The sequence below is a fragment of the Alnus glutinosa genome, chromosome 2 (genome assembly GCF_958979055.1).
Source record: "Alnus glutinosa chromosome 2, dhAlnGlut1.1, whole genome shotgun sequence".
NCBI classification, from domain to species: domain Eukaryota; kingdom Viridiplantae; phylum Streptophyta; class Magnoliopsida; order Fagales; family Betulaceae; genus Alnus; species Alnus glutinosa.
The window spans coordinates 9,028,149-9,045,039 of record NC_084887.1 but is presented as its reverse complement, the minus strand read 5'-3'; the positions used below and the strand labels follow the sequence as shown (position 1 = coordinate 9,045,039).

Genomic DNA, 16,891 nt, shown 5'->3' with positions numbered 1-16,891 from the left:
GAGTGGCAAAATATTATTTTTCTTCTTTAAGGCGTAACCCAATCGTGATGTCGTGCAATAAAGCTGTTCATTGCAATGTGCAAGGGCCTTACCTATTTGGACTTTGGACAGATGTGGGGCCTGAGCTACTGCATTACAATTGAATAACCTATCTTACCCAGTATTTGTTAGTGGAAAAGCTGACAAAAATCGAACTTGTAAGAACATTTGCCTAAAATAAAAAAAAATAAAAAATACACATATCTTTTTCAAACTAACATTTTATTGTTAATGTTCTATTCGAACTACCAATTGTGTTAATGTCCCTTCTAAATTATCAAAAAATGTCAATGTTGTCCAATGACAAAATTAACCTTTATAATTTTTTTTTAAAATTAAAAATTAAAACCTAAAAAAATAAAAAACCAAGTGGAAATTTTAATTTTTTTGTTCTCAATTTTTTTTTAATATTTTTTTTACAATTTTATAAGTATATTTGTCTTATTTAAAAATTTGTAATGTTATTTGCTTTTTGCTAGCCTTGAGGAGCACATTTTTTTTCATAATTTTGAAAAGACATTGACACAATCAGTAGTTTGTGAAAAACATTGACAATTAAGTTGTAGTTTGAGAGAATTATAAGTCCTTTTCCCTAAAATAAACTTGGAAGCATTCTAATTTCTTCCTTGTCCAAATTGTTTTTGTCCCATTAGTGATATTAACCACCCTAGAGTCCTAGACTTCCCCTTCCCCTCTATTTCCTTTTTCCTTTGTTTTTGTTTGTCTGTTTTGCTGTTTTATATGCCCAGGGAAAAAAACCCCAGTCACGTAGAGCTGTCAAATGCAAAAATTGGAAAACAGCTAACATCACTTTTTAAGTAAATATAATCATTATTTATTTTTTTTATTTTTATTTTTTATGATGAAGAACTCATTTAAGGCAAGGCACCTTCGTGTACTCACCCCTGTCAGATAAACCTCAAACCCATGCAAAACGTTCATTCTACACGGATTGGGTAATACTTTGGTTTTGCCAGCGAGCTAACCCTAAAGAATTGTTTACACACAAAGAAATTTGAACCTTAGACTTGAAGGAAATGCCACCAAGACCAAGGCTCTTACTACTTGAGATAATCTCTTGGGGTTTTAAGTCATATCTTACAAAAATGCTGTACAAGAGAAAAGTGTTTACAGTCATATCTTACAAAAATGCTGTACAAGAGAAAAGGGAAATCTGCTAATACATCTTTTATGATACAAAAATACAATAATATATACATTAAAAAGTTACAGCTGTTTTGTTGAAGACGTGTGAAGGTGAAAAGAGAGTGTTTCTTTACTAGGAAGTGGTTTAACCATTAGGTACCTTCTCCTTCCTCTTTTTGAAGTCTCGAAGCACTTTCTCCCTCTCCAAAGGAGTTGCAGAAAGTAACCACTTGCTAAATTCAAGCTCTCCCACACCCACAAACTGAGCAAGGAGGCTGTATTGTCTCCTCTTCTTGTCTTTGATTGAAGAAATATTCTCTCTCTCACTTCCACACTCTGCTTTGCTTCTCCTTGCCATAGGGATGCATGGCTGGTTAAGCCTATCATTCTGAGGGTTGCTGCTTAAATCCATCTTCCCTTGAATCCCAGCTCCAACATTGACTACGTCTTCATTACGATGAGCATATACAATTCCTATAGACGAAAACCATTAGACAAATTAATGAATATGTGAAATCATTCAGTACTATAACCCAATGATATTTAATAGACTGTTATACGACTGCCATACAACTGGGATGGCATGATAGTAAAAATCAGCTATTTGATTTTTTTTTTTTTTTTTTCTTTTTACAAGTGCTCATTCAAGGGCTAATTTTCACTACCACATCATCGAATTGTATAACAGTGTATTAAATAGCATTACTCTAATTCAAAACACCAAGACCAACACCCCCCCTCCCCCAAAAAAATATAAATAAATAAATCAATCAAAGGAAAAAATAAAAATAAAATAAAATGCAAAATCCATAGATCAATGGTCAATAGTTCCAGGATACCCTACAAGCTCCTATCCCTGGGTTTGGCTACAGTTTTGCTAGGAACCAAAGCCAACACCTATCCTAATCCAAAATCTACCCATCCTGCCATTACGACAAGGTCCATATAGAAGGCCAAAATCTTCATTAAAAGCCACTCCTCTTTCCAAAATATAGGGAAAATCCTCAAAAATTTCCAAAAAGTCACATGCAACAGATACCATATACCTTCTCTAAACATTTGGTAAGCTACAATACTATCCAATCATTGGATAACACGTTAACTTTCTTATTTATTATTTTAACACAAAATATATCTCTCCTCTCCTCTCTCTTCTCTCTTCCTTTCATTGGGGACTATGTTGGAATTTTATAAAATATGTAAGGGTACGTAGGGAACTTGCATTTTGTAAAGAAATAATATTTTAAGGGAAACTATTGTGGAATGTATTTAGATAAGAAAAATCAAAAGAAAGCTGCTAAGAGTGCTTTGAGTCGGAGGCAACAATTCTACTTGTGCAGCACAAGGTCTTTTTGGCCTTTCTGTTCTCCTCATAGCACCTTTAGCTTAGAAAAAATTCACTCCTTGACAGTGCAAATACTAGCCTTCCTGCACAACTATGTCAGCAATTCTCATCTTAACCAGTGAAACCTGCATTTTTCATATATTCAATTACACATGAATTCACTGCTGGGCTGCAACTAATTGCCTAAATCTGGTGCCTTAAAAAGGTGAGGAACAGGATGTCATTTTGACTACTCACTTCCTACAACTTTGCTCTATAATGACTGCGTGTGTGCTTTTTGTGAACATCAAAACACGGGTGGTGGGGGGTAACAAAACAGGAATGCAAATGAAGAGAAATAGTAACAGAAGAAATTGAATTACAAATAAAAAGATAAGCGTACCCATGTCTTCAAAAGCTGGTTTACTTGTTTTAGCCCACTTAGAATCACCAGGCACCCTGGTTTCAGACTCAGATGAAAATATCACACCCACTTCTTTTGATGAATCAAAATTGTTTCCAAGTTCAGTCAACCCTTGTTTTGTAATAAGATGATGCCCATCTTCTAGACCCTGCTTTTCATGTAATTCAATGATCTCACTTGTAAAGAGCTTATCAGATAGATCACGAAATAAATTGCAGATTCCAAAAAGCTCGCCTTGAAATTCCTTGCAATCCTGAAAAGGCCCTAATGAAGTGAAAAGCAAGAACTCTACCATTTAAGTAAGAAATAAAAATAAAATAAAATAAAATAAAATAAAAAATTCAAGAATGATGCCAGTAACCAAAACTGATAGGCATAATTATGTACCTGGACACCTTCAAAATATCGTTTTTCCATTTTTCCAGAAACAGCAATATTTGATAGCTGCTGTTTGTACACTTGACGGGAATAAACAAGTTCCTCAAGGGAACCGGCTGCAAGAAGGCGGAAAACCACAACATGCCGCTTCTGCCCATACCGAAAGGACCTATCCTGGGCCTGTAAGTCTTGGGCAGGATTCCAGTTTGGATCAAATATTACCACACGATTTGCACTGACAAGATTCAATCCAAGCCCACCAGCTCGAGTTGATATAAGGAAAACCTGAAACAAGAATTTAGATCCCATTTAGTGATTTGGATCACAAACTTAATCTTAAATTTTAATTTGAAGGATTACTTGTTTGCTTGGACTTGAATTGAAGTCATCAACTAGAGACTGGCGCAAGTTACTTGGAGTGGAACCATCGAGTCTTGAGAAGCAGTAGCCTCTGCGAATAAGAAATTTTTCCAGTATGTCCAGCATCCTGAGAAGTGTAGATCAACTTCAGGAGCAGAGAAAGAGACAAACCCAACAAAATAAGGCATACACCGAGAATTCAATGAAACTGATCACACAAGTCATCTTAAATGTTAACTATGTAACCTTTATAAGTAACACAAAAGTACAACACAAAGAAAACCTCAAAATATTTCCTGAAAGAACATACTTGCTTATCTTTACATCTACCAATCTACAGGATCTGGAACGCAAAATAGTTCATACACCGTTAGTTGAAAAGAATGTGAGACTGGACAGGATAACAATTTGTTCTTTGTACCAAATGAATATTTTTACAACTTCACAAAATAAGAATCACCATCTACCCTTTAATTTAGTGTCTATCTTTCTTCTTCTTCGTCTCCTTTTACTATTCCTGCTAAAGTTCTAAGAACCCTTTAGCTACAAGTAGCCTCATCAACAATCTAAGAATTTAAAGCAGATACTTGGGAGCTGGCCCTTGAATTCTGAGAAACATACAGGAAAGTACCAGCTTTTAGACAAAGGTGAAAATCAAATGGCAGCAGCTCAGGACTCTGTCTGTCTCTCTCTCGCCAAATTCTCACAGAACCAGCACACAACTTTTTTATGTCTTGCTATCACTCTTAGGAATTCTTTCCTTCTCTAGCTATTTTAAATTCGTCCAAAGTGCATAATTTGAATTCAATTGATTAATGTGAAGTTTGGTATATCCCATTGGATTTCACAATTTGCCAAGCCAGCAAAATATTGTGGATTAAATATAAGACATGGTCCTAATAGTTGATTTGTTATCTAAATTAGTCGAGGATTTATTTAGTTTTACCTCAACCTATTCTTATTTGAAATTTCTGATATTTTGGACGCTGAATAACTACACAAAAAACTCAAATCAGATAATAGAATGAAGATAAAAGAACTCAAATAAGATTGTAGAATGATTTAGAAACCAGATACCTATTACGGTTGTTCCCCCGAAAAAACCAATTTGAATTTGATATTGCTTAAATAAAATTGTTTTATTTTGAGATTCATGATATTTGGGCAGTTATAATTTATGTGCTAAATTGTAGCCTTCAAGTAATATCGTAAGTGATTTAGGTGCATCGAGTGTGACTAATGCATAGAATATCTAAATCACAAATTCCTTATAACTTGTAAATGTGAGTTTATAGTCACTAATAAAATTGAGTATTTTATCCACGAAGACTATAATATATTAACTTCTATATGATAGGATGATTTGTCTCGATCATTGAAGTGGAGACCTCTAGTTAATATATTGGTTCATTTATAATGTATTGAACTAGACCGTCAGGAGAATCTGTTCTATAAATTACTATCAACGCATTTCTTCATATCTACTAATTGCAAAGACTCAATCCTAAGAGAGTAGTGGACATTTATAGGATTGATTATATCTAGTCCAGGCCCAGTAATTTTAGTAAAGTGATTACTAAAAAAAGAGTTTGATTCTTGGTAAAAGTATTATAGATGATTATGTGATTAAATTGGGGACTCAAGGATTGAAAATAAATTTAATATCTTGTTCATCTATGAATATTTCACTGAGGGATTTATTTACAGGCATTAGTAGGATAAGGAGCTCTTTTGCAATTACATGAAACCTAGAGTACAATTATAATTTTATAGTGAAGTGAATTACAATTAATAGGACTTGCAAAAGGGTTATGAAATAACCAGAAACTCAGAGCCTATTGGAGTGAGGATTTGTCTTCTTTAGGTCTTTTCCCTAGCTATATAAATACCCCATTAAGGGGTTGGCCAGCCATATATTGTTTTTGTGTGAGAAATAAAAAAAAAAAATCACAAACTTTCTACTCCTACATGCAAGGAAAAGAAAAAGGAAGAGAGCCCACTCTCTCTTGTGGCCGTGTATCATATAGAGAATAGGGAAGAAGATCAAAATGTTTTTGAAACGTTCTCCACAAAAGTTTTGATCTTTGCATCATTCTTCACAAGTAAAAAAGTTGGTTTTCGTTGTCTTCCAATTTGCGCTTTGATTCTTGGAGAATAGTAGTAAAAGATTCATGAGAAAATTTCCATAAATTTTGATGTTTTGAAAATAAGTTTTCAACAAAGCCTACATAGTACAATTATCACACATCACCTGACAGAGTAACTGAACAAAAGTACTTTATCGCCCTCTGAAAGCCATGAGAACATCAGCTTTTCCAGTGCTCGCATTTTGCCACAATGTTTGACATCGCTTAGGCCCATGAAACTCTCACTTTGGGTATTCCCTCCTGCCAAATCAATATCAGGGCCAAAGACAGCCGAGGCAAACTCTGCATCTTTCCTTCGTTTATCTGGGTCATCCTTGGGGTTAGGCTTAATCAATTCCAGGTGATTGCTTATCTGTGTCCAAATAGTACATGTGTAAAAAGGCAGACAATTTGTTTTTTATATTTTTTGTTAAATAAGGTATAACCTTATCTAAGAAAAGCAAAATAGCTTCAGTACATGTGAACTACACCAAAGGTGGTCTTATAAGTTACAATCTAATCTTTAGAAGATCTAGAAGATAAACAAGATGTAAGATCACAATATCAAATATAATGATATAAAACAGCTGGAAACACCTTTACTTTGGGTAATGGAACAGCCTACCTAACTCTAACTGCTAGTAGAAACATCTCAACATTAGGCAACAACAGAGTAGTCTAGATTTTAATAGGCGTTGGTAAGAATGCGGAGGGTCCATATGACCAATTCTACAAGTATTAATAAGGTAAACTCACAACCCATTGCCTCAACATTCATTATTAAATGTTAAACCATAAACATCATTTTTGGAGGTTTAAAATTTCAAAACTTCTTTGCAAAACAGCCTTTGTGCCCATGTCCTAAAGTGAAGGGCACTCAAGAGGCACAAGCTTTCTGCCTTGAGATTTATCCTCTATTATATATATATATATATATATATATATATATATATATATATATATATATATATATATATATATATATATATATATATATATATATATATATCATATATGCCTCTTATGTAAACAAAACTTCCAGGTTCTGACAGTAAAAGAGGAAAAGGGAAACAACTTTCAAATCTTCCTCCAGAGTATCGGTTAAAAGAAAAATTCAAAACCTCTTCTTATTTAATCTAGTTCTAATATTATTTTGACTAGACTTCAGAACTATTACTGCTTAACACAAGCCCATTTAAGTTCTTAGATGTCTTTGGAACAATACAAAGTGAATTAATTGTGATGAAATGGATTTCAAACAAGACTGGGTGAATTTCAAGCCTCAGAAGTCCTACCGAACTGTACATGTAATTATCTTTAAAACTGTCAATGGTCCACAGGTTTTCTTCAAGTTTCATGATAGATAATGCATTTCTTCTTTGTTCCAATTCATTTTTTAAAAAAAAAATTAAATGTTAATTTCATCTCATTGTTGATTGATTTTGAAAAGATTCTGAAAATTGAAGGCACTTAACACTTCAAAAGTTGAGCTTCAGCTATTGTGAAGACTGAAAACTTTACTCTAGCTCTCGCCTCTTTTTTGATAATTCAGGATATATTAAAAATAATAGATTTACAAGTTTTTGCATACTTGAGGAAAGTGCCACAACAAGTCCTTTAGAAAAAAATAGAGTTGCAATAAACACTTTTTTTTTTTTTGATAAGTAAAGTATATTTCAAAAAAGGCATAGAGGGGCAATCAACACCTTATATGTCTAAATACCTATTTACTGTTCAGTGACAATTGTAATAATAATAAAAAACTGAAACAAATTTTCAAAAGCTCACTCACCTGTTGCAACTTGACAAGGCAAGGAAGGACAAGGCAAAAGGGGCACGAATCACAACCATCTGGGTTGTCCCTGTGAAGGTAAGGCCAAATGATTCCATTTGGTACAGTCCTTTTGCAACATTCGACTTGAGTAAGAGGGCTTCCACAGCTACATGGAAGGTCCTTATTTACAAGGCATTGGACTTCTGGTAGTTGTAACATTCTACTGTACACCCGTTTCTGCAATTCACTCATGGCACAGAACACGACATTATCCTCCTTCCCCATCATAAGATGCCCAATAGTCTCCTCCTTTGTCCTTCTTAACATATATTTACGAAGAACTGCCACTAGATGCTGTTTTCGCTCATCAGCAACCCGTAAAAATCTTTCAGGAGCAGTTGACCTCTGACCATGCTTGAGGGGTTCATCATAAAACTCCCGGAAATGTTCCCGTGTTCCCAAGGACCCTGGTGCAACCCAGTCAAAGAGATTAAACAATTCCATTATTTTATTCTGCATTACGGTTCCTGTCAGACCAAAACGTTTTTGAGTTTTAATTTCTGAACATGCTCCATAGAGCTTTGACTTCTCATTCTTAAGCCGGTGCGCCTCATCAACAACTACAATCTCCCATTTAACCTTAGACAATATTCCACCATGAATTCTGTATGTGTCAAAACTGGCAATAAGTATCTCAACTGCACATACTTCTAATTTCTCATATATCAGATCGCGGTTAGCACCATGGCAAACAGAAACACTAAAGGTCGCCCACTTAGAGAATTCACTCTCCCAATTGTTGATAACAGAAGTCGGGCAAATTATTAGTACTGGGTCCTTTTTTCCAACCTGATTTTCCTTCAGTATGGTAGAATGAACACCTTCTCCATCTTTACCATACACAGCAGCCAGGAAGGCAATTGTTTGAATGGTCTTGCCAAGTCCCCTGTTCAAATTGAAAATAGGAAGAATATCTTGCTCATTCCACCAGCAAGTTTAACATGGAAATCAAAAGCAGCAAAGCCACATGCATGCATATGCACCTATGCAAAACATAAACACAAATATGTGTGCACACACCCCTACCTTCTACTTGGTCCAAGAATTTTACAGTATAACAACATCAGGAGGGTTAGCACACAGAGTTGGTCCCATTTAAGTGGGATCCGGGGGGTAGGGGTTGCTTGGATACGGTCCTACCCTTCAGCATTTTTTGCATTAAGTGGCCACCCTCAAGACTCCAATCCTTGTACTTGTGCTTGACAGCCCGAGATTTTACCATTGCACTAGACAATGGCCCTTTACAACAACATCAAAAGCATAGATAAAACTTAGCACTGAGAAAGGGACCATTATCCGCGATGAGCTGCAACCATCAAGATGGAATGCATGGATATCCCACTGTCAGGAAATATAATAGTCATCCAAACAAGTTTTCAGATGTGACCTCCACCACTAACACTATTTTCAATATAAACACAACACTTTTTAGAAAACAAAACACAACATTTTTCAGAAGACTTCTTCCATATAAAATCAGAATGTTTTGAAAACACATGCTTAGTTTTTAAAAAAGCAAGTGAAACATCTTTGAAGATACGGCTTAGTTTGTCCAAATATGCACAATAAAAAGTGGAGGCTGGCCTCCACGGGGTGGAGGAGGCCACCCCCTCCCCACCTCCGGAGTCCACCCGCGCAGAAGGTGGCAAGGGTGTGGAATTTCATCCCTCCACCACCCAAAAGGCGGCTGGGTGGAACTCCACACTCTTGCCCACCCTATGCAATGGTGGACATCCACCCTCGCAAATGACGGAGAGGGTGGAACAACTCCACCTCATATTGCGGGGGATCGGTGAAACTCCACCCCCCTACGTGGGTGGATACAAGGGGGGTGGGGGGACCCTCTTTTGCGCATCTCGTGGAGGAGAGGAAGACCCATCCCCACGTAGAGATGTGGAGGGGGACATGCCTTGCAGAGGGGGACATCAGAAGTGGGGGGAAGGGGAGGGAGCCCCACCTTCCCCCTCTAATGAACGGGTGGCGCCCTAGAGGTCAATTTCCAATAGGTCCAAATAATTTTTTATTTATCTATTTTTTCCTTTTTTGTTTTGTTTCTTTTATATTTTGGAAAAATTATTTTCAGAATTAAATCAAAACGCTTTCTATTTTGAGATGTGACCCCACAAATAACACTTTTTCAAATGTCGCCCCACAATCACCTCTTTTCAATTTTTACTTTTTCAAAAATACTTCTCAAGACACAAAACCGAAAACATTTTTCGAAAACTTTGACAAACGGGCCTTATTTTCGGAAATGACTAATCCAGAAACAGAAATTGAACAACATGAGCAATTCAAAAAATTGTAAGTCTACTCACATGTCATCTCCAAGGATGCCCCCATGGTTGTTCTTGTATAAATTATATAAAAACTTCACTCCCTCCCTTTGATGTTCAAGCAACCTACAGTTGATAGATGCGGGAACCTGAAAAAGATTGCTTTATCTTAACAGACTCCTTAAATTTCCTATTCATCATGTAGCAATTCCATACCATATTCAATGTTGTAATGACCAGAAAAAGAAGTAATTACCAAAATAAATCTGGTGAGAACAGCAATTTACACTAACAGTGCAATTGAACATTTCATTAAGATGAAAATTCATTCTTTTGGGCTTCCCTACAGATGACAAATTCAATCATTTTCTCTTCGATTGATGAGAAGTGGGCAGAAAGGAAAAGAAAACAGAAAACCCATAACAACCGCTCCAACATCAACCTACTAAAAATTTCAACTTTCCAATTCTTTTCTGTATGGTTTTTTTTTTTTGATAAGTAAGTAAGTTTATTAAAAAGCGTAAGGCGCCCCTAAGTACACCGGGGGTATAAACGAGAAGCCAAAGCCAGCACAAAAAAAGAAAAAAAAACCCAAAAAAACCCCAAGAGGACCAAGCCCGAAACCCGTCAAAAACCCCAAAAGGAAAACCCTAGAACCCGAAAAAAAACCCAAAAACAACCCACAAAAGAAACCTAGAGACAACCCAAAAGCCCTCTAAAGAACACTACCCTACAACTTGAGGCCCTTTCCTTTCCTAAGCCTAGAGGAGTCCGAAGCAACACCATAGTTAACGGAACTTTGCAAATTCAGCAACTCCCTCTTTCCCTTCGATTTCTGGTGCGCTATCATTTTCTCACGCAGAAATTCCTCTTCCATGGCATCCCAAATAGCCAAAGCCTCCTCCTCAAAATCACCATCCATATCCCAATCCAAGGGCAAACCATCCCAAAAATCATTGACGTCCTCCCAAACCACAACCTTCCCGTTATGATCAAATCCAACCGGCCAATTTCGAGATTGGCAGCCTCTCGAAGGGGAGGAAGGGCCAACCATCCCTAAAACATTTGCCTTCCGAGGCAAGGTGGGAGAAACTAGCACCTTCGGACGATGGTTGAGAAACCCCTTCTTAAGACCCAGCTTCACTGGGGGCTCCGGAGAATCTACAACCTTCTTAACTGGCGTCTCACTGTCAGCACAACCAGGAATCAGACAAGAAGAGGCAGAAACCGGAGAAGGAGCTGGATCTGCCGGACAAGACAGATCAGAAGCCGGCATTGGGGGAAAGAAGAAAACGCTAGCCCCTCTCCCGGAAGAAGGCAGATACGGAACCGCCCCAGGAGAAGGCAACGACGGTGGTTCCGTCTGAAGAGAGCACCCAAGAATCGCTGACGGAGTCGGATCCGCGGTCACAGTGGCTCCCGACGGAGCATCCTCTAAACCCCCAGTAAAAGAACGAGCCAGACGCAACCCAGAAGACAACTCTGACGTCGACTCCGGCAAGGATCTAACATTCGGCAGAGCCGTTCTGTATGGTTTTTAGACAAATAAAAATATACATTTAATGTTCTCTAGCACGATTCAGCATCCAAAACAGTTACCGATGATCCTATTAATTGGTAGATCGAATTACACTACTCCATTATTATCATTCAAGCAAAGTGCTTCATTATTCTCCCAACACTAATCACTTAGACGATTTCCAATATTCTGTCAGTTCAATGAGTGCGTCAAATGCTTAAGGTGTGAAGTAGTGGGATGATACATATGATGTGACACTTCAGCTGATTCGTCAGTTTGCAAAACTGATTTTCTAAAACTCTTCCCATATATAGCATTTCACAAAATCAGTATTTCAGTATCCATTCATGCGCATATCCAACTGATTTTTTTTGGAAAAGGAAAACGATACACAAGCAAGACCACAAATTTGACCCACAATTATGCATTAACACGTGAAACAAAAAAATGGGTTCTAAGAGAAAAACACTGGGTAAGTATATAATCACCTGTACTAGTGGAATGTCATTCTGTGAGGACAAAACCAATGGCTCAAATGGTCCTGTATGATCAAACTGAAATTGACCCAATTTGGTGGTTCTCCCAAACCCTTTTGGTCCTGGCGCTTTCTGTTTCTCTTCTTCTTCTTCTTTCTCTGCTTCTTCATTTCTTCCATCACCACTATGGCCTTGAGGTTGCTTAGTTGAACGCCGGGGTTGAATTGGGGGCAGAGAGTCTGGGTCTTGGAGGCGCAGAAGCTGCTGTGAGAGAGACGACTTGGGGGGTTTTCTAGGGATTATGGGGTCAAAGCTGTGGGTTATGGATGCGGAGGACAGCGATGGTAACGGGTTTTTTGTGCAGGGCCTGAGGGTTTCTTTGAAGAGGTGCAGTGACATTATTCATTCATGAACTTTTGGCAACAATTTCAGAGAAAGTGTTTTTGGGATTTGTAATTGATTATTTCAAAACTTCTTTATTGTTTTCCGGAAGGCAAAAACAGACTAACCGCCCAGGGAATTTGTTATTTCAAAATTTCTTTTTCTTTTTCTTTTTGTTCGAAAATGGGATTTTTAGAATAAACAAAAAAAAAAAAAAAAGGCCCTTACAAAACGAGAATTAAAAAAAAGGGCATGTTTAAGAAAAACTTCGGTTAACTCTCCTGAATTACCGTCAATTTAACAATTACTTTATAAATTTTAAAAACTCTTAATTTAGTGATCAATCTTTTAATCTCCCGAAAATGTTGCTCAATTAACAACGGTTTTGTGTTTTTTTAAATTTTGTTATTTGTGTTCTTTTATGCATCAAATCGTTGTTTCTCATGGTTGGGGAATATAGATTTTCTTTTTGTTTCTCAAAGTCGATATTCTGTTTTTTTTTTCAATGACTTGGCACTAGCTGATGTGACATTGGATTTGGTGCTGTCCACCATGTGAATTTTTTTTTGAATATCTTTATTGTCCACTCTCAAATCACTCATCATGAGTCAAATATTTTTTCAAGAGACCGAAATTTACGGCTCAAGCCAACGATTTGTCACAATTTTGTAAGTTTTGGTAAACAAGGTCGCACAGAGGTCATATCTGTTCAGTTCAGAATATTTAGACGAAACCAAGGTTGAAGATGAACTTATTCCATTTTGCAAAACACATCGTTTGGTTTAAGCATATGAAAGATTTTACAATTTTCATTTATTTGTTGGACATTGTTGTTGCTTAAATTACACCTTTTGGTTCGTTTGCTTGTCTTACCTATTGGTTTATTCTTAGACTTAAAAGAATTAAAATGACACCGTATAGTCTGTGAGTCGTGATCGCATGAAAGACTAAGAGGCCAACTGGCCAATTGATAATTTGATATCAATGAGATATGGCGCCGTTTCATGAGACTTGAGAGGCCAATTTGGTTTTTTCCTTTTTTTTTTCTAAAAAAAATAAAATAAAATCTGAGCAACACTGCAATAGCCAACAACCGACTTTGACTCTTTGACTTTTTTTACTTCTTTTTTTAAGGAACCATGGTTAGAGACATTAGACCTAAGTATATTAGTATATATTTAGAATTTTGAAACACTTAACACCAATTTGGGACCTTGGGTATTGGGATTGCGTTTTGCGAATCAACAATTCAAGCCTACTTCAAGCCGCTTAACAATATTTATTTCCTACTTCAAGCCTTCAACAATTCAATTCAATTACTTAGCTTCTTTTTAGAGTGTGACAGGTATGTAATCAAACTTTTACATTAATTATGATTTTATATTTACATTATTTTTAAAAAAAATTAATTAATTATATATATATATATATATATATATATATATATATATTGTTACATATTTTAATTATATGAAATATATACTTGTAGTTACATGCGATTATAAAGAACAACCATGATTCTATTGAACTTCAATTAAATTCTAAGCGAGCTCGTGTCAAGGTAGAATTAGCAAATCTGCTAGTAAATCCATTAGTTTATTCATTGGTGACATTGTCATTGATTCTACTAATTGCGACAGCAACTATTAAAATAGCATTTTCAGTAATGAATATTGTTACAAATTGTTTACGTAATCGAATTGGAGATCAATGGGTGAATGATTGTCTGGTTACGTACATTAAGAATGATATATTCAAGACAACTATCAACAATGAAGAAATCATGTAGTGATTTATATGTTTTAAGCGATAATGAAATTTTGTTGAATTATTTATTTATTGAATTAGTTAATATATTTTTTAATATTTTTATAAAAATAAAAAAATAAATTATTGATCCCCATGAATCAAAATCCTAGCTCCGCTATTGGGTGCTGACATGGATGTTGATGTATTAAATGAGACACACGTGACAGATGACAAATCATTAACTTTGACACTAAAGTAAAAAAGGACCTATTTAAAAATTTAATAACACCCAAGGATTTTAATATTGAAATTATACACCCAAGGATCGGATTAAATTCAAAATCAGATAAAGCTTATGGACTAAATATGATTTTCTCTTATTTTAATGTGTGTAAAGAAAAAAAGACATTCATAAGCCAATTAGTTTAAATATTTTATGTATGCTTTGTTTTTAATGCCCTTGGAAATGAAGTTTATAATAATTATTTGAATAATGTTATAAATCACATTTTTATTTCACAATTATTCTACAATGCTAATGCGGTAGGACTCTTAACCAAAACTTTAATTTAATTTTAACTTTTTTTTTTTTTTTTTTTTTTTTTTAACAAAGACTGATCAAAAAGTTATTCCCTCTCAAGAACTAACACCAACCCATTATGCGCCTTGAAATTCATGCCTGGCGGTGTTGAGATAGAAATTTATTCTTAATGTTTTAAAGTTCATATTTGTATCTATATTGTGTTCTTCAAAGAATTTTTAAAGTAGACGGTTTTCCATGAATTAGGACCTAATAAAAAAAAATAAAAAAATAAGAAATGCTATTTCTCCAACTCCTGATAAACTCCAACAACTTTTTTTTTTTTAAAAAAAAAAAAATCAATCATTAGATATATAGAACCTATATGTGTCTCTCAGGCACATTTAATTTGTTGTAACGGTTGGAATTTAAATAATTATCATATCAGTAATTATTTAATATGATTTATTCCACATTACGTTTCATGATAAAAACGGTTTTTATATTAATATTCTGATTTATTCTCCTTGATGGGAGGAAAATAATCAAGTAACCAATTGATGATGAGGGTCCCTGTCCTACCTATATAAAAAGTCTTGTGTATCCATCTATTGTCACACTTATAAGTATAGGTCAGAAAAACTCTCTGAATTTTATTTTTTCCAGAATTCTTGGTGTTGCAGAAAATTTTCTTCGTTTCGTTTGAACAAATATATGACTGGAGGTATTTATAATTCTGCTACTTATTTAATTTAATAGCATTTTATTTAGATTATGCTTACATGTGGTATCAGAGCTTGCCTCTATGCCAATTTGTTTAGCTTTCAGTTTTTGGCAATTCTTCATTGGTTGAATTGTATAAATTTTTTGTGCATAATCTGTTTATTGTTCACTTCACGTACTGTTTTGCTGTTGTACATATGTGCCTAATATGTTTAAGAAAAACATGTTTTACCAACACTGTAAAGTCTGTTTTGTAAAACAGCAGTAAAGAAATTTTGTTTCTTCACATATTCTAGATATTTTTGGAGTAAAACATAAGAAGTTTAGGCTCTTACCCAATGCCGTGAAACCCACCATGAACTCCGATCGATTGTTCCTCACTTCCAGTGCTGGTGAAAAACCACATTAAGTTGAGCAGGTTTTCGCCGCATACACTAGGCCGGCGCCAATTCCGTTTGAGGATAGGCCGCTTCTAGCAGCCTCTTCCCGACACCGGCACTAGCGGTCCTTGTGGGCTGCCTGGATCCAGGACAAACAGCGACGTGGGTTGTCTTGTTTGTTGAGCAGCGGCCCTTCGTGGCCACTGCATGAGGTGGCAGCTTGGAAGGGCAGCCGGTGCAAGAAGAAAGAAGAAAAGGAAAAAGAAAACAATAGGAAGAAGAAGGAGGGTAACAGTGCAGAGGAGTTGATTTTCGAGTCAAAAGGGTTAAAAATTTTGGGTTAACGAGTTGGGCATTTTGGTAGGGTTTTAGAACCCATGCAAGTTTTTTTGGTTATAAAGTGGGCAGACCCATTCATGAGGTTATCTGACCCAGCCCGAATTAAAAAAAAAAAAAAAGAAAAAAGAAAAAAAGGGGGGGGGGGGGGGGGGGGGGTTATTAAGTGGGTTGACCTAGAAGCTCAACCCATTAAAAGCAGCCCATTTAGAATTTAAAATTAAAAACACTTGAGTTATTGTGGGGTAAAACCATAGGGCCATGCATTTTTTATTATATCCTCATATCATAATTTTATTTCTCTTATGTTTTATATTATTAAGTATTAAAATTATTGTTTCTTTAATACTTGAACTTAGGAATATAATTAAATTGTTAATTATATTGTTTAAATATAACTTGTTTGATGCCTAGACCTAAGAATTATTAACAATACTATATATGTTGGTGTATGTTTATAGTACTATCTAAGAGTACAATATTTAGAAAAGTTCTGGCAAATAAAGTCTTGGGATTTAAGAGTGTCCATTGTGACCCCTCTCACTTTCCGAGGAACTCACTAGTATTGTACCTTGGAGAATTCTGTTTACTACATTTTCATATTGGTTTGTTTTATTTCTGGGACTATTTATGGGCATCTATATAGTTAATAGATGTTAATGAAGTCGTAATTATTATTAAAATTTTGGGAGAGCCATAACATCCCAATTTTAGAATAATAATTACATCAGGGTTATACACATGAACTTCATATAGAAAAATTAACATTGATTATGCAATTAATTCATAAATTTAATTGCTTATCCCCACAGGAAAGTTTTTATTTTTATGACTTAATTAGAATAATATAACTAATTTAATATTAAAAATAAAATTTCTCTTAGCCCCACAGGTACGGAG

General features: G+C 35.5%; 1 protein-coding gene across 3 annotated transcripts; it reads right to left on the bottom strand.

The window, feature by feature from the left end:
* Nucleotides 1-1,034: 1,034 nt before the first annotated feature.
* On the bottom strand, nucleotides 1,035-12,402 carry LOC133860910 (switch 2). Of its 3 annotated transcripts, none has more exons than XM_062296573.1 (8): nucleotides 11,915-12,398; nucleotides 9,950-10,056; nucleotides 7,590-8,517; nucleotides 5,923-6,170; nucleotides 3,672-3,798; nucleotides 3,321-3,596; nucleotides 2,913-3,186; nucleotides 1,035-1,659 (listed from the first exon to the last, which is right to left on the bottom strand). In XM_062296573.1, the coding sequence occupies exons 1-8, from the start codon at nucleotides 12,299-12,301 to the stop codon at nucleotides 1,331-1,333; spliced, it is 2,676 nt and encodes an 891-aa protein (XP_062152557.1). In that variant the 5' UTR covers nucleotides 12,302-12,398; the 3' UTR covers nucleotides 1,035-1,330. The 3 variants fall into 3 exon arrangements, with proteins under 3 accessions (XP_062152557.1, XP_062152558.1, XP_062152559.1); XM_062296574.1 differs by lacking the exon at nucleotides 11,915-12,398 and adding an exon at nucleotides 8,658-8,937 and having other exon boundaries at nucleotides 9,950-10,027; XM_062296575.1 differs by lacking the exon at nucleotides 1,035-1,659 and having other exon boundaries at nucleotides 2,934-3,197; nucleotides 11,915-12,402.
* Between the last annotated feature and the right edge of the window lie 4,489 nt (nucleotides 12,403-16,891).

What these genes read in the sequence shown, in the direction of transcription:
- LOC133860910 (XM_062296573.1), bottom strand. Translation starts at nt 12,301, where the DNA reads ATGTCACTGCACCTCTTCAAAGAAACCCTCAGGCCCTGCACAAAAAAC. An exon ending in ATTCAAGTCCAAGCAAACAA is followed by an intron (nt 3,597 to 3,671) that starts GTAATCCTTCAA and finishes TTCTTGTTTCAG; the next exon opens with GTTTTCCTTATATCAACTCG. An exon ending in ACCAGCTTTTGAAGACATGG is followed by an intron (nt 1,660 to 2,912) that starts GTACGCTTATCT and finishes TTTCGTCTATAG; the next exon opens with GAATTGTATATGCTCATCGT.